We start from the raw sequence: 17500 nt of genomic DNA on the forward strand, positions 1-17500 counted from the left end.
GGAGAGGGTAAGTGAAGCTTTGTGAGAATTAACATTTTTTATTTGTGTTTTTAGTTATTTTCAAAGATTATCATTTCTTCAGTTACCAGAAGCAATCAGTGAAAGCAGAGACAATTACAAGCTGCAGGCTTGTTTAGTTAAGTGAAAAGAGATTATGGGAAGAAAATCGAGTAAAGCAGATGAGTTGGGATGACATGAACAGTCTGAGCCAGCATTACACGGGGCGTAGGGCTTAAACCAGTGTCTTTACAGTGGTATGTGTTGGATGCAGCCTGAGATGTTGATGGCATTCCTGTTTTGTTCTGCCTTGTTTAGTTTGTGGGTGCATGTAGTTTTATGATGTGCCGATATTCTCCTGAGTGAAAGTGGAGCCAACATGTGCTCCAAACAGACGTCTTTAATTCTCATGACGATGAGTCCCACTCTGTTTAACTGCTCTGCATTTTCAAAGCCTTCATTTAAGTGCTTGCAGAATTCTTTACATTTCATCAAAACAACAACAGTTCAAGGTTTCAGATGGGTTAAACTAAACACTTGCTTGGAGTCTGACAGAATATGTGTCATTGTGGGTCAGTTTGGACCCAGTACATCTTCATTTGGGTCAATGACTCATGATTCCATAAACAGACTTCTAAAGTCTGTGTCAAACAGCTCTTTTTCTGCCAGCAGATGAGAACACTGATTTTTTAGCAATGACAGTGACTTTGAAAGTGAGTCACCACCTTACGTTTGCCCCTGATTGGCTGGCTTTGTCGTTTCTGTTGGTCACAGCTTCCTGTCTTGGAGGAATGGAGAGGGTTGGTGAACCAATTGCAAAGCAGCAGTGAGGATGCAACTGTGATCCAGGAAAAAACAGCCCATTGTTCCTGGGACGTTGGAGAAGTGTGACCCACCTCCTGCCGGCTCTCGCCTCTGCTTGGAACCAGAGGCAAATCTGAAGAACTGGACTCCCCATTGATACGTAAGGTACTCATGTGAGGCTGCTGATCTCTCTCATTTCATGCTAAATTGTTTCTGACCTCAAGAATTTTTTGTTTTTAGTTGGTGATGGCATTCTTCAAGGAAAATTACATTTCCTGGAATTCTTTCAGCTGCTTTAGATACACTTTTGAGTCACTGTGATGTATAGCGGTATATCAAAGCTTCTTTTTCATTTGCTGCAATGTGGAGATGACCACATTTATTTGTTTATTGTAGAATGTCCAGACTTGGTGGGACAGACAAACAGTCTGATCACGTCCTTCAGCTCAGAAACAGAGAGCCCTGTGTTAGCACCTCATCTATTGATTTTGTGATGAGTCATAGGGTGTGTGTGTGTTTCTGTGGGAGAGGGTATACATCTCTATGTAACCAAACACACACACACACACACACACACACACACACACACACACACACACACACACACACACACACACACACACACACACACACACACACACACACACACACACACACACACACACACACACACACACACACACACACACACACACACACACACACACACACAGTGCCATCAAAACTTAGAAGAAGGTAAAAGGAGCAGATAAAAAGTTTAAAAAAAAGAAAAAAGAATCCCCAAATTTTGCTGTCAGGCTTTTTTCTCATCTTAAAGAGAATAAATAAAATACTTTTTTATGTTTTGTTAAAAAAAACATGTTTAATAAGATTAATTCATTCAAACTAGGAAGGAGTGAAGAACATTTCTAGATTTTTGTTGTTGTAGTTTCACAAACATTCCAGTAGATTGCAGCAGCATGTAGGCAGAGTGACTGAGAGCAATAAGTTATTTTTGTGTCTAAACAACTCAAATTTTATAAATGTTTTCACAAAGCATATTTTATTTGATTCTTCACATTTCAGGCTATAAACCTTTGTAATTTTATCTAAAATATAAATTAAGTGTTGTTATTTTTACTGTGCTAAATAAGCTTTAGGGACACACAAGTATTATAGATTTAATTGGAATGAATTAGTTAGATTGTTGTGATTGAAACTGTTATGATGTCTCTAGAAAACTAAGGAAGAACACAGAGGAAGTAGATGGTTAAGAAGGAAGTTTATTGTCATTCAGAAAAAAGATGATGAATGGTAGCTATTGGTGATGTTGGACTGAGTGATGAGCAAACAGACCGAGAGGCTGGAGAATAAATGATGGATGGTAAAAGCAAAAGAACAGGGAGAAACTTTAACATGACTTATGACTTAAAGACTGAGTTAGAAAGTTTGTTTTTCCGCTGACTTGACTTCCAAGTGGTAGAAAGTAACAAGATCAGTGACGATCTACTTCAGTGTTGAGATGATTATGTGAGTCTGTGTCGTGTGACCATGGCACACATGCAGGCCCACAAGGGTGTTTTCAAGGATTCCATAAAAATTGTTATTGTTTCCATCATTAAAATTAAATTTCAGCTTTATGAAGATCACACTGAAAATTTACAGAGATGAGAATGAAATGAAACTTTCTGTTTGCACGAAGAAGGTTTTGCTTGTTGAACAGAGAAAAAAGTGTTGGCCTTTTTCGCAGCAGACACATGAGTGTAGGGAAAGTTGGGGTGTTTGTTCATTAACAGTTTTACCAGGCAGTTAGAACGTACTGCGGCAGAAGTGGAATGCAGCCACTTATGGTGCATTCACCATTTGTAGTTTAATGATTTGGGGTTGCTTAGCCATTTTTGGGTCTTCTAAACTTGCTGTCTGCAACAAATTCCAAACTTTACCATACATCTCCAAAAGAAACCAATGGAAGATTGTATTTATGAGAAATTGACTTTAAAATATCTTCTGTTTTTTTAGAAGTCTGATGAAAGGGATGTTTTGTACAGACTGAGCTAAAATCTTATGGAAGGACATAAAGAGAGCAGCTGATGTAAGAAAATTTGCAAACAGCCTTGAGCTGAAGTGTTATTTATTTATTTATTTATTTGTTTGTTTATTTTTATATAAAGAAATGAATTAATTGTTCTCCAGCCTCATGACTGCAGTTATTCATGCAGAGGGGAAACACACTGAAGGTTACATAACAGTCAAATAAAAGTAAAGCAGCAAAAACATGATTTCTTCACATTTATTTTAAAACATGGTTGGAAAATATTCTATAATTTTCACTCAGTCTGAACAGGACCTGACAGAAATGTCTCCTTTCTGATTTTTCTCTTGTTTATTGAACCTCTGTGCTGCATGTCAGGCTGCTGTTGTACCCGTGTGACCCCAGCATGTCCCCAGGGACGGCCACATTTCCATACAGATAGACAGAGAACCAGGCTGCACCTGCGCCACTAACAAACCTTGTTGGACCTTAGTTAGACATAAATAAATTCTGATGCTTTTTGGTTTCTAAATCTCCCAGGAGAAAACAAGAGAGGAGACATGAGGAGGAATTTTAAAAGAGAATGATGTTGATGTCTCTTGTTCCTTCTGTGTAATCATTGATTGTGTCTTCAGTATCAGTTAACTAGGATAAAAGTCCAACACTTCACAGTTTCTTCATTTTCTGAGTTGCTTTGTCTGCTAATATAAGAAGATAGAAGGCTGGAGTCTTTAAAAGCTGATTTGGGGTTTGTTTTATGCATATTCCCAGTGCAAAATGATCCTTTTCTTGGACTTATGGAGAACTCCAAATTTTCAAAATCCATCAATCCATTTTCATCCATTTATCCGGTGTCAGGTCGTAGGGACAGTGACCTAAGCAGAGAGGCCCAGACTTCCCTCTCCCCAGCCACTTGGACCTGCTCCTCCGGGGCAATACTAAGGGGCGTTCCCTGGCCAGCTGAGAAACATAGTCCCTCCAGCATGTCCTGGATCTTCCTTTAGGTCCCTGTCTGGTTGGACGTGCCTAGAAAACCTCACTAGGGAGGCGTCCAGGAGGCATCCATATGCTCAAGCCACTTTAACTGTCTTCTCTCAATGTTGAGGAGCAGTGGATCTACTCCAAATCAAATCAAATCAAATCAAATCAACTTTATTTATATAGCACTTTTCATACAAAAAATGCAACTCAAAGTGCTTTACAGATTAAAATGGCCCCATAGATCCCACATTCCCATCCCAGCCCCCCTCCCCAAGTATAAAACAATTAAAAATTACAGTTCCCCTCCCGCACCCAACTTCCAAAGTGGACATACAATCACCCGCACACTCGTCCATGCACACACACACGCACACACACACACTCGTGAACACCAGAGGAAACAATAGGCTGAGTTCAGATGGGTCAGGTAATGAACGACACATCATCAGCGGAGCCATCTGCCCTGGCAGCAACAGATCCACGGCAGCAGCCAAGACACCAGCCCATGCCCCTCACCCTATCTGGGAGAGCCTAGCCACCCTGCGGAGAAAACTCATTTCAGCCGCTTGCATCTGCGATCTCATTCTTCAGTCACTACCCAAAGCTTGTGACCATCGCCTTCCAGCTCAGCTTTCTCTTCACCATGACAGATCAGTACAACGCCCGCATCACTGCAGATGCAGCACCAATCCGCCCATTGATCTCATGCTCCATCTTTCCCTCATTCATGAACAAGACCTCGAGATACTTAAACTCCTCCACTTGAGGCAGGACCTCATCCCTGACCTGGAGAAGGTATTTTTCCCTTTTCCGATTCAGGAACATGGTCTTGGATTTAGAGGAGCTGATTCTCATCTCGGCTGCTTCACATCTGCTCATTGACTCATAAATGAAACAAAACATGTCTACTTGATACATTTTAAGTAATTTATTTTGGTAGAATGGCACAAAAAACAACTAACATTCATTGTTCTTTCAATCCTTTTCAAGGGTTTCATCTCGAGGGCGAAAATGAAGAAAAACTGACAAATCAAATTAAATGAGAATGATCCTGCAGAGTAAATGTGGATTTTTTTAGGCTCAATAAGCTGATAACATATTGTAAATGTATTTCCAGCAGCCGCATTTCAATCCCCTGATGTCTTTATTAAAACAAACACATTCAGCTTATAGTCAAACTCTGTGTCTTAATATTATTTGCATGACTGAGCTCCGTGAGCGGAACAGTAAAATTCTTGTCCAGATAAGATTAATCTTTAGCAGAAACTTAAACATAATATAATTAACTTCTTAATGAATAACCAGACGTCCCTGGGAGGTCGGTGCGACTGCTGGTTCATACTGTTGTTATGGAGATGCCTGTGGTGTTTTTAATGTATCCCCGTGTCTCTTGTAGGTCAGAATGAGTGGGGAAGTCAATGTGAAGTCAGCCCCCCTTGGATCTTCCTCCTCAGGAATTCCTGTCCCCCTCAGCCTGCTGCCCAGTTCTCCAAAAGCAGTTCCCCGCCTCTGGGCCCATGACCACCCCAGACCCTCTACACGAACCCTTAAACACACACCCACACACACACCCACTCATTCTCCTTTACTTCATCCACGGAGCATTCCTGGGCCTTCCTCTAGGGAAAACCTGAGAGATGCTGCACAAAGAAATCAGCTCTTCCAGCGAACAGGAGCGGGAAGAGTCCCTCAGGTATCACGTTCTGAGTACAGCAGCCCGCTGACCCGCCACCGAGAACCCCCACCGCCACATTCTAAGGACACACTGGACCTTGGAAAACCTTCTGCATCTCACATTCACTCACAATTTGATGGAAATTGTAACAGAAACACCATCGCTAATAACAACCAAGCATGGGGAGCTAGCAATCTGCGTCCAAATCTCCATTTCAGGAGGGAAGGGGACTCCAACAACACAGTCCATGAAGTGAGTCAAGTCACCCCAACCAGAGTTTCTCCTCCAGAAAACCTTCTACTCGCAACCAGTATGGTGAACAATGGAAACGTTTGCCCCAGTGCTGCTCCACTGGGGCGAAAACACAATATCAAAGGTCGCAGTGGCTCCACCAGCCAATCAGATGAGGAGATGGGGACTCCTGAGGACAGCAGTACAGTCTCTTCTCCTGATCCCCTCAATAAATTCACCATGCCTGCTTTACCTACAGCTGATGCACAGAATCCCATACCCAGAGTCAACATGGCTACTGTGGCTCCCTTCAGCTACAGGTAACTGAAATATTTATTCAGTGACTCCATTTTCAGACTTCTTTAGTGTCTTTTGTCTTATTATATCTTCACATTTGCAAAATTTTTAGTTCCTCCCTGATATTTCAAACCAGAATCAGTCATTATGGCCAAATGGTTGATGGGTGAAGTGTCCTCATGATGTTTCTGGGATGATCTGACATAGTTTTTTTAAAATAGTTTTAATTGGATTTTAAGTTAGAATTAAAATCTAAAAAAGAGGCTGATTTACATGTCCCTGTGCATTTTATTTTGTTTTAGTAGAAATAAACCCAAAGCACAAAGAATCAGTCAGAACAGAAAGTTCTTTGCAGAGTGAAATAAATATGTTAATAAGTTAATATTCCACCAGTGTGTTTTCTTTCTTTTGGAAATCGGTGCCCTCTATCAAACTGAAAGTTGACTGAAAGCAACAGCATTGGAGGTTTAGTGTTCAATAACACACATATGTGCACTGGTTGTGTATTTGGCAGGCTGCAGATACAAGAGAGTGATTTTTCCATTGATGAACTGAGTGACTGCTCATCTGGATCCATAGAAGTCTGCTGTGATGACCTGACAACAGGTTGGACATTTTAGTGCTTTTAGACACATGTTTTAGCTGGATTAAATGTGTAATTCGTAGCTCAGTCTGCTCCGTTGGTGACACCAGGTGGCCGTGAGCTCATGTGACAGGTACAGATGCAGCCCACATTCTTGCAGGATGACACATTCATTGTGAGAAGGTCAAAGATGGCGTCAGACTGTACGTGCAGTCAGCTTAACATGAATGGACTCAGTGGGAAAAAAGCACAACCTTTCTTTGTCCTGAAATGTCAATCATGCTGCGGCCCATTAGGTTCAGGAGTCTAATGTTAGGTTGTCTCATCTTGACCGTGTGTGTGTGAGGGGAAAAAAGTGAGTTGTGTAAAGACGAGTGATGATGGCAGCAGTGATGTGGGTCAGTACTGGGATGAGTGGACTCTTCTCAGCTTACTCTCTGGCTGTGTTACACGTACAATATCAGCTTCATCTTACAACTGTGGAGGAGTTTGAACATTTCCTGTTCTCATTCTCTGCCTCATGCATTTCCTCTTTTGACCTAAAAACTCCCCTCCTTGTCCTGCCTCAGTGGCTTCAGCATGCGTCCACAGCTACAGCCCTGCACTCTGAGCTCAGGCATGTGGACGTGTTTCTGTGATAATGATTTATGAGAAACTCAGTGAGTCAATGTTGCTGATGTAGTTGGATTGTAGAAGAAAAACAGCATCACGCAAAAGAAAAAAAGAAGACTTCAGTGTGATTCATTTAAAATACAGAGTCATTTTTATTTTTGGCAAATAATTTATTGTTGGAACTTTAGGTTTTGTTGTGGTTGAGGGTTTCCTGTTTTGCAAGTGGCTAAATAAAGAAAGCTGTTTGAAATAAGACATTTAACGGTGTTTCGTGGCGTTAGCCAGCTGGTCCTGAAAATAATCAGTGGGAACTTGTGTTGGTGTTGGTGAAGGTATTGGTGGTGCTGGTGCACCAGCCTTGGACTTTAAGTGCCCCTGGATGTCTTTCTGCCATCATTGTGGCTTTGTAATTGGTCCCTAGCAGGCGTTCGACACAGAACTGAAGTGTTGGGCTCCTCTGAAGCAGCGTTTATTTGGAGGGTGGGCTGACATCATAATCACTGTAATTTAGGGAGAGCAGGAAGGGAGGGAAATTAGGTGGAAGGCACAGTTTGTAGGGAAGTAGACCAAGAAAGAGAGAGGAAAGTGAGTCGACAAATTTTTATTTTATACACAGAGGACAGATGAAAATCTGCAAATATAAACAAGATGAAAAATACTAAATGTCGCGTCCATCTGTAGGATTCAAATGAACCCTTAGCTCAGATACGATCCAGCTTTATAATGGCTACCCTGGTGGATTTTTAAAAGGGTTTCTTTCCTTTAAACCGTATGTTTCCTGAATGCACGTCCATTCAGTCAGCAGTAACACAATCAGCTCTAAGTGAGACTTTAATGAAGACCTGAACATTTAATGGGATTGTGGCACCATGTGGTCTTTCAATTAGATCCAAGACCTCCTGACCCTGCCTCTCTGGAGAAGGTGATCTCTGCATACATTTGAATTGATGTGTGTGTGTGTGTGTGTGTGTGTGTGCGTGCGTGCGTGTGTGCGTGTGTGTGTGTGTGTGTGTGTGTGTGTGTGTGTGTGTGTGTGTGTGTGTGTGTGTGTGTGTGTGTGTGTGTGTGTGTGTGTGTGTGTGTGTGTGCTGAAGTACATATATGTGACAGAACACAGATGGCGTTTTTGCTGGATGGATGCAATGGGGACTCTGTATCATTTTTCATCTCAAAGAAATAATATGGTCTGAAATTCCCTCCAGACAAGCTAAAGATTCTGTCAGCTTGCTCTGGGTTTCCTTCACACACACACACACACACACACACACACACACACACACACACACACACACACACACACACACACACACACACACACACACACACACACACACACAGATAAATACAGATGCCCAGAGACAGAGTGAAGGTCAGTGTTTGTTCTGAATATTTTCTCAGGAAATAAATAAATGAAACACACGCACACACAACAATCCTCACAATCGTGCATGTTTTTTTAAATTATTGCTCTGTTGAAGAGCTCAACAGAATCGTAAACTTACATTTTTTTCAGGAATATGAAACACATTTTATTTAAAACTCCCAAATTTACAGTAAAGCTGTGGTTGCCAGAATGTTTCTATGAAAACCATCATTTTAACATGAAGAGTTGAGAACTGACTATGTTTACTGTTTATTAGGGTTAGGGTGTGTATTGGCAAGATTTTATCACTGTACAGGGGAGACAATATGATATTTTATGGGTCTAATAGTCAGACTGTAGTTGTGATTTTTAGGGCTGAATTTATTGGAAAACTCAGGCCAGAAGTATTTAAGACACATCCAGTGTTATTGTGAGATAACCCTAACCCTGAATGACGAGGGTAAAAACTGCTGCCAACTAGCAGTTGAAGTTTGAATTGCACCAAACAACTAAAATACAATACATGTTTGCATCTAAATTCTCACAATGCAAACCCTAAAGCCCAATCTATACTTCTCCTTCTGTGTCAGGACGGTCCCAGGCAACGCCATTATGCGTTGACGCAAGAGCCCTCTGACGGGCTTGTGGAGGAAGACGGAGACCGCAAGCTTGTGATTAGCCAGGATGCTGCTTCCTGTTTTCAATTGTCAACAGCACCATCTTTGCTGCTTTAAAAAAAATAGAGATATTTAGCAGCAGACACAGAACAGATTGAAGAACGCATTGTGGAAAAAGTCTGAAAATATTGACGTTTATTCACCTGTGACTGATAAAGTACAAAGATATGCAATAAGCGTTTTATTCGTGGACGGAAAAGACGAGAAATGTGGGTTTAGACGTGTCGATTGCATGAAGAGGTGGAAGGGAAAGAGGGACAGATTTGTCTGTGTTAAAAAGTTTCTGAAATACATTAAAACAATGTAAATGCAATAGTAAATACACTATCATGGACTGGATACATGACTGTAATGGTGGCAGGATACCTCCTAATAGCGCTATGCCCTCTGTTGTCCTGGGGGGAATTGCTTTGCAACAATCTCCAGCTGACGGAGAAGTATGAAAGCAAAACGTCTCTGACAATATGTGTGCATCTCTCCCTTGCGAAGCTGATGGAGAAGCATAAATTAAGCTTAAACCTAACCCTAACCCCAACCCTAAGCATAACCTGTAGATTCAGATTCGTCGTCGTCGTCATCTTCCTCCGCTTATCCGGGTCCGGGTCACGGGGGCAGCATCCCAACTAGGGAGCTCCAGACCGTCCTCTCCCTGGCCACCTCCACCAGCTCCTCCAGCAGGACCCCAATGCGTTTCCGGACCAGATTGGAGATGTAACCTCTCCAACATGTCCTGGGTAGACCCGGGGGCCACCTGCCGGCAGGACATGCCCAAAACCCCTCCCCAGGGAGGCGTCCAGGAGGCATCCTGACCAGATGCCCAAACCACCTCAACTGACTCCTTTCAATCCTGAGGAGCAGCGGTTCTACTCCGAGTCCCTCCCGAATGTCCGAGCTCCTCACCCTATCTCTAAGCCTGAGCCCGGCTACCCTACGGAGGAGACTCATTTCGGCCGCTTGTATCCGCGATCTCGTTCTTTCGGTCATTACCCAAAGCTCATGACCATAGGTGAGGATTGGGACGTAGATTGACCAGTAAATCGAGAGCCTGGCTTTCTGACTCAGCTCCCTCTTCACCACGACAGATCGGCTCAGCGTCCGCATCACTGCAGACGCCGAACCAATCCGCCTGTCAATCTCCCGATCCCTCCTACCCTCACTCGTGAACAAGACCCCAAGATACTTAAACTCCTCCACTTGAGGTAGGACCTCTCTCCCGAGCCGGAGTTGGCAAGCCACCCTTTTCCGGTCGAGAACCATGGTCTCAGATTTGGAGGTGCTGATCCTCATCCCAGCCGCTTCACACTCGGCTGCGAACCTAACCAGCAAGAGCTGAAGGTCATAGCTGGATGAAGCTAGGAGGACCACATCATCCGCAAAAAGCAGAGACGAGATTCTCCTGCCAGCAAACTCGACACACTCCACACCACGGCTGCGCCTAGAAATTCTGTCCATAAAGGTAATGAACAGAAGCGGTGACAAAGGGTAGCCCTGGCGGAGTCCAACCCTCACTGGGAACAGGTCCGACTTACTACCGGCTATGCGGACAAAACTCACGCTCCTCTGGTAAAGGGACTGAATGGCCCTTAACAGAAAGCCACCCACCCCATACTCCTGGAGCCCCTGGGAACACGGTCATAAGCCTTCTCTAAATCCACAAAACACATGTGGATTGGTTGGGCAAACTCCTATGCCCCCTCCATCACCCTTGCAAGGGTATAGAGCTGGTCCACAGTTCCACAGCCAGGACGAAAACCACATTGCTCCTCCTCAATCTGAGATTAAACTATTGATTGGACCCTCCTCTCCAGTACCTTGGAGTAGACCATTCCAGGGAGGCTGAGGAGTGTGATCCCCCTATAGTTGGAACACACCCTCAGGTCACCCTTCTTAAAGATGGGGACCACCACCCCGGTCTGCCACTCCACAGGAACAGCCCCAATGACCATGCAATGTTGCAGAGACGTGTCAACCACGATAGCCCTACAACACCCATAGCCTTGAGATAACCAGGACCAATTTCATCCGCCCCCAGTGCTCTGCAGCTGTCTAGTTGTTTGACTACCTCAGCAACTTCTGCCCCCAAGATTGGACATTCCATCCCCAGGTCTCCCGGCTCTGGTTCCTCCTTGGAATGCGTGTAGGTGAGATTGAGGAGCTCCTCAAAGTATTCCTTCCACCGTCCGACTATAGCCCCAGTTGATGTCAGCAGCTCCCCATCCCCACTGTAAATAGTGTGAGTGAGTTGCTGCCTCCCTCTCCTGAGGTGCCGGACAGTTTGCCAGAACCTCTTTGGAGCCGATCAATAGTCTTTCTCCATGGCCTCACCAAACTCCTCCCACGCCTGAGATTTTGCCTCGGCAACTGTCACTGCTGCACCCCGCTTGGCTATCCGGTACCTGTCTGCTGCCTCCGGAGACCCCCAGACCAGCCACGCCCTGTAGGCCTCCTTCTTCAGCCTGACGGCTCCCCAAACCTTTGGTGTCCACCAGCGGGTACGGGGGTTGCTACCACGACTGGCACCGGCCACCTTGCGACCACAGCTAGCAACAGCTGCCTCAACAATCGCAAAGTGGAACAAGGCCCACTCGGAGTCAATGTCCCCCCACTGCTCTCGGGACGCGGTCAAAGCTCTGCCGGAGGTGGGAATTGAAGACTGTCTTGACAGGTTCTTCTGCCAAGCGTTCCCAGCAGACCCTCACTATGCGTTTGGGTCTGCCAGGTCTACGTGGCTTCTTCCCCTGCCATCTGATCCAACTCACCACCAGATGGTGATCAGTTGACAGCTCCGCTCCTCTCTTCACTCGGGTGTCGAAAACATACGGCCGCAGGTCAGATGATACGACTACAAAGTCTATCATTGACCTGCGACCTAGGCTGCCCTGGTACCAAGTGTACCGATGGGCATCCTTTCGTTCGAACATGGTGTTCGTTATGGCCAAACTACAGCTTGCACTGAAGTCCAATAACGAAACACCACTCGAGTTCAGATCAGGCGGGCTGTTCCTCCCAATCACACACCTCCAGGTCATGCTGTCATTGCCCACATGAGCATTGAAGTCCCCCAGCAGGACAATGGAGTCCCCTGATGGAGCACTATCTAGCACTCGTCCCAAGGATTCCAAAAACGGTGGGTACTCTGAACTGATATTTGGCCCCTTAGCACAATCAACAGTCAGGACCCGTTCCCCGACCTGAAAGCGCAGGGAAGCTACCCTCTTGTCCCCTGGGGTAAACCCCAACACACAGGCAGAGAGTCTTTGGGCTAACAAAAAGCCAACCCCAGCCCTCCGCCTCTCACCCGGAGCAACTCCAGCAAAGGAGAGTGTCCAACCCCTCTCAAGGACTTGGGTTCCAGAGCCAATGCTATGTGTTGAGGTGAGTCCGGCTATATCTAGCCGGCACCGCTCAACCTCTGCCACAAGCTCCTGCTCCTTCCCCACCAGCGAGGTGACGTTCCATGTCCCAAAATCCTTGTCTGGGGATCGGACCGCCAAGGCTTCCGCCTTGGTCTGCCACCCGATCCACACTGCACCGGACCCTTCATGTTCCTTCTGCGGGTGGTGGGTCCACAGTTGGATGAGCCTATGTATTCGGTTCGGGCTGGGCCCGGCCGAGCCCCATGGGCGAAAGCCCGGCCACCAGGGGCTCGCTCACGGGCCCCAAACCCAGGCCTGGCTCCAGGGTGGGACCCCGGTAACCCTCCGGGCCGGGTACTCCGACTCCTTGATAGTTCACCCATGAAAGATCCTCTGAACCGTTCTTTGTCTCACCCTTCACCTAAGACCAATTTGTCATGGGAAACCCAACCAGAGGCACACAGTGCCCCAGACAACATAGCTCCTAGGATCATTAGGGCACTCAAACTCCTCCACCACGATAAGGTGACGGTTCAAGGAGGATTCAGATTCATACCACAAAATACTGCAACATTTCAGTGTGTTGACATTTTTGCTTCATGTACACTAATTTCAATTCAGAGTATTTTTGTTTGTTTCTTTGCCATTTCACTTATTTTGCAAACATGTTCAAAAATGTATGTTATGACTGTTTAGATTTGGACTAGAACATTTCATTTTATCTCGTCTCGTCTCGTCTCGTCTTCCTCCGCTTATCCGGGTCCGGGTCGCGGGGGCAGCATCCCAACTAGGGAGCTCCAGGCCGTCCTCTCCCCGGCCTTGTCCACCAGCTCCTCCGGCAGGACCCCAAGGCGTTCCCGGACCAGATTGGAGATGTAACCTCTCCAACGTGTCCTGGGTCGACCCGGGGGCCTTCTGCCGGCAGGACATGCCCGAAACACCTCCCCGGGGAGGCGTCCAGGAGGCATCCTGACCAGATGCCCAAACCACCTCAACTGGCTCCTTTCGATCCGGAGGAGCAGCGGTTCTACTCCGAGTCCCTCCCGAATGTCCGAGCTCCTCACCCTATCTCTAAGGCTGAGCCCGGCCACCCTACGGAGGAAACTCATTTCGGCCGCTTGTATCCGCGATCTCGTTCTTTCGGTCATTACCCAAAGCTCATGACCATAGGTGAGGATTGGGACGTAGATCGACCGGTAAATCGAGAGCCTGGCTTTCTGGCTCAGCTCCCTCTTCCCCACGACAGATCGGCTCAGCGTCCGCATCACTGCAGACGCCGAACCAATCCGCCTGTCGATCTCCCGATCCCTCCTACCCTCACTCGTGAACAAGACCCCGAGATACTTAAACTCCTCCACTTGAGGTAGGACCTCTCCCCCGACCCGGAGGTGGCAAGCCACCCTTTTCCGGTCGAGAACCATGGTCTCAGATTTGGAGGTGCTGATCCTCATCCCAGCCGCTTCACATTCGGCCGTGAACCTACCCAGCAAGAGCTGAAGGTCAGAGCTGGATGAAGCTAGGAGGACCACATCATCCGCAAAAAGCAGAGACGAGATTCTCCTGCCACCAAACTCGACACACTCCACACCACGGCTGCGTCTAGAAATTCTGTCCATAAAAGTGATGAACAGAACCGGTGACAAAGGGCAGCCCTGGCGGAGTCCAACCCTCACTGGGAACAGGTCCGACTTACTACCGGCTATGCGGACCAAACTCACGCTCCTCTGGTAAAGGGACTGAATGGCCCTTAACAGAAAGCCACCCACCCCATACTCCTGGAGTGTCCCCCACAGGGTGCCCCTGGGGACACGGTCATAAGCCTTCTCCAAATCCACAAAACACATGTGGATTGGTTGGGCAAACTCCCATGCCCCCTCCATCACCCTTGCAAGGGTATAGAGCTGGTCCACAGTTCCACGGCCAGGACGAAAACCACATTGCTCCTCCTCTATCTGAGATTCAACTATCGATCGGACCCTCCTCTCCAGTACCTTGGCGTAGACCTTTCCAGGGAGGCTGAGGAGTGTGATCCCCCTATAGTTGGAACACACCCTCAGGTCACCCTTCTTAAAGATGGGGACCACCACCCCGGTCTGCCACTCCCTAGGAACTGCCCCCGATGACCACGCAATGTTGTAGAGACGTGTCAACCATGACAGCCCTACAACATCCATAGCCTTGAGATACCCAGGACGAACCTCATCCGCCCCCGGGGCTCCGCCGCTGTGTAGTTGTTTGACTACCTCAGCAACTTCTGCCCCCGAGATCGGACAGTCCATCCCCAGGCCTCCCAGCTCTGGTTCCTCCTCGGAATGCGCATTGGTGGGATTGAGGAGCTCCTCAAAGTATTCCTTCCACCGTCCGACTATAGCCTCAGTTGACGTCAGCAGCTCCCCATCCCCACTGTAAACAGTGTGAGCGAGTTGCTGCCTTCCTCTCCTGAGGCGCCGGACAGTTTGCCAGAACCTCTTTGGAGCCGATCGATAGTCTTTCTCCATGGCCTCACCAAACTCCTCCCACGCCCGAGATTTTGCCTCGGCAACTGCCACTGCTGCACCCCGCTTGGCTGTCCGGTACCTGTCTGCTGCCTCCGGAGACCCACAGACCAGCCACGCCCTGTAGGCCTCCTTCTTCAGCCTGACGGCTCCCCGAACCTCTGGTGTCCACCAGCGGGTACGGGGGTTGCCACCACGACTGGCACCGGCCACCTTACGGCCACAGCTAGCAACAGCCGCCTCGACAATCGCAGAGTGGAACAAGGCCCACTCGGACTCAATGTCCCCCACTGCTCTCGGGACGTGGTCAAAGCTCTGCCGGAGGTGGGAGTTGAAGACCGTCTTGACAGGTTCTTCTGCCAGGCGTTCCCAGCAGACCCTCACTATGCGTTTGGGTCTGCCAGGTCTACGCGGCATGTTCCCTTGCCATCTGATCCAACTCACCACCAGGTGGTGATCAGTTGACAGCTCCGCCCCTCTCTTCACTCGGGTGTCCAAAACATACGGCCGCAGGTCAGATGATACGACTACAAAATCTATCATCGACCTGTGACCTAGGCTGCCCTGGTACCAAGTGTACCGGTGGGCATCCTTATGTTCGAACATGGTGTTCGTTATGGCCAAACTGCGGCTTGCACAGAAGTCCAATAACAAAACACCGCTCGAGTTCAGATTAGGTGGGCCGTTCCTCCCAATCACACCCCTCCAGGTCAAGCTGTCATTGCCCACGTGAGCATTGAAGTCCCCCAGCAGGACAATGGAGTCCCCTGATGGAGCACTATCTAGCACTCGTCCCAGGGACTCCAAAAAGGGTGGGTACTCTGAACTGATATTTGGCCCATAAGCACAAACAACAGTCAGGACCCGTTCCCCGACCCGAAGGCGCAAGGAAGCTACCCTCTTGTCCCCCGGGGTAAACCCCAACACACAGGCAGAGAGTCTCGGAGCTAACAAAAAGCCAACCCCAGCCCTCCGCCTCTCACCCGGAGCAACTCCAGCAAAGTAGAGTGTCCAACCCCTCTCCAGGTCTCGGGTTCCAGAGCCAATGCAATGTGTCGAGGTGAGTCCGACTATATCTAGCCGGTACCGCTCAACCTCTGCCACAAGCTCCGGCTCCTTCCCCGCCAGCGAGGTGACGTTCCATGTCCCAAAAACTAGTTTTCTTGTCCGGGGATTGGACCGCCAAGGCTCCCGCCTTGGTCTGCCACCCGATTCGCATTGCACCGGACCCTTCATGTTCCTCCTGCGGGTGGTGGGTCCACAGTTGGACGAGCCCATGTATCCGGTTCGGGCTGGGCCCGGCCGGGCCCCATGGGCGAAAGCCCGGCCACCAGGCGCTCGCTCACGGGCCCCAACCCCAGGCCTGGCTCCAGGGTGGGACCCCGGTAACCCTCCGGGCCGGGTACTCCGACTCTTCATTTTAACCGCCATGAAAGATCCTTTGAACCATTCTTTGTCTCACCCTTCACCTAAGACCAATTTGTCATGGGAGACCCTACCAGGGGCACTAAGTGCCCCAGACAACATAGCTCCTAGGATCATTAGGGCACTCAAACTCCTCCACCACGATAAGGTGACGGTTCAAGGAGGAGTCTATCTATCTATCTATCTATCTATCTATCTATCTATCTATCTATCTATCTATCTATCTATCTATCTATCTATCTATCTATCTATCTATCTATCTATCTATCTATCTATCTATCTATCTATCTATCTATCTATCTATCTATCTATCTATCTATCTATCATCTATCTATCTATCTATCTATCTATCTATCTATCTATCTATCTATCTATCTATCTATCTATCTATCTATCTATCTATCTATCTATCTATCATCTATCTATCTATCTATCTATCTATCTATCTATCTATCTATCTATCTATCTATCTATCTATCTATCTATCTATCTATCTATCTATCTATCTATCTATCTATCTATCTATCTATCATTTCATTTTATCTCCCACCTTAAATATGTAAACAGATATGTGATCATAGTCCTTAGCAGACACCCAGTGTTTACTGTCCTTAGTTCAACAATCATGCAATCAAGAGCGGTATTTCACTAGACACAAGATCAACGTATCACTTAATAAACCATGTAAGTTGCCCGAAGTAGATTTAATGGTTTAGGACACTGACTTAGCTCCCCACAGAAGAGAATACACACATTCCCTCCATTTCTGGTAATTAGGAGAGAGGGAATAGAACAGTTTAAGATAGAAAATAGCAATTTTGTAATTATATACATATAGTTGGTAGTAGCAGCTGGTAAATAAAATAATAATTAAAAAAAATCTCAGTATATTCACACATATAGGAAGACTCTCTGGGCTAAAGGAGTCATTTGCGAATTAAAAAAAATAAAACAAGTTGGTTCAAAAGGACATGGCCCCAAAAGCAGTGTTAT

At 46.9% G+C, this 17500-nt stretch overlaps 1 protein-coding gene across 5 annotated transcripts in view; it reads left to right on the plus strand.

Annotated features, from left to right (window-relative positions):
• nav1a (neuron navigator 1a) overlaps positions 1 to 17500 on the plus strand; it is a 91526-nt gene that overhangs the window by 1818 nt on the left and 72208 nt on the right. For 4 of the 5 annotated variants that reach the window (XM_054745943.2, XM_070544611.1, XM_054745945.2 and 1 more), the window contains exons 2-4: positions 772 to 966; positions 5190 to 6019; positions 6511 to 6602. In XM_054745943.2, coding sequence (XP_054601918.2) covers positions 5196 to 6019; positions 6511 to 6602 — 916 coding nt within the window. In that variant the 5' untranslated portion in view covers positions 772 to 966; positions 5190 to 5195. Of the gene's footprint in view, positions 1 to 771; positions 967 to 5189; positions 6020 to 6510; positions 6603 to 17500 lie in introns of those variants that run through there. The other variant, XM_054745941.2, reaches the window with a different exon arrangement.

The sequence above is a fragment of the Nothobranchius furzeri genome, chromosome 15, assembly GCF_043380555.1.
Source record: "Nothobranchius furzeri strain GRZ-AD chromosome 15, NfurGRZ-RIMD1, whole genome shotgun sequence".
In the NCBI taxonomy this organism is placed as follows: Eukaryota; Metazoa; Chordata; class Actinopteri; order Cyprinodontiformes; family Nothobranchiidae; genus Nothobranchius; species Nothobranchius furzeri.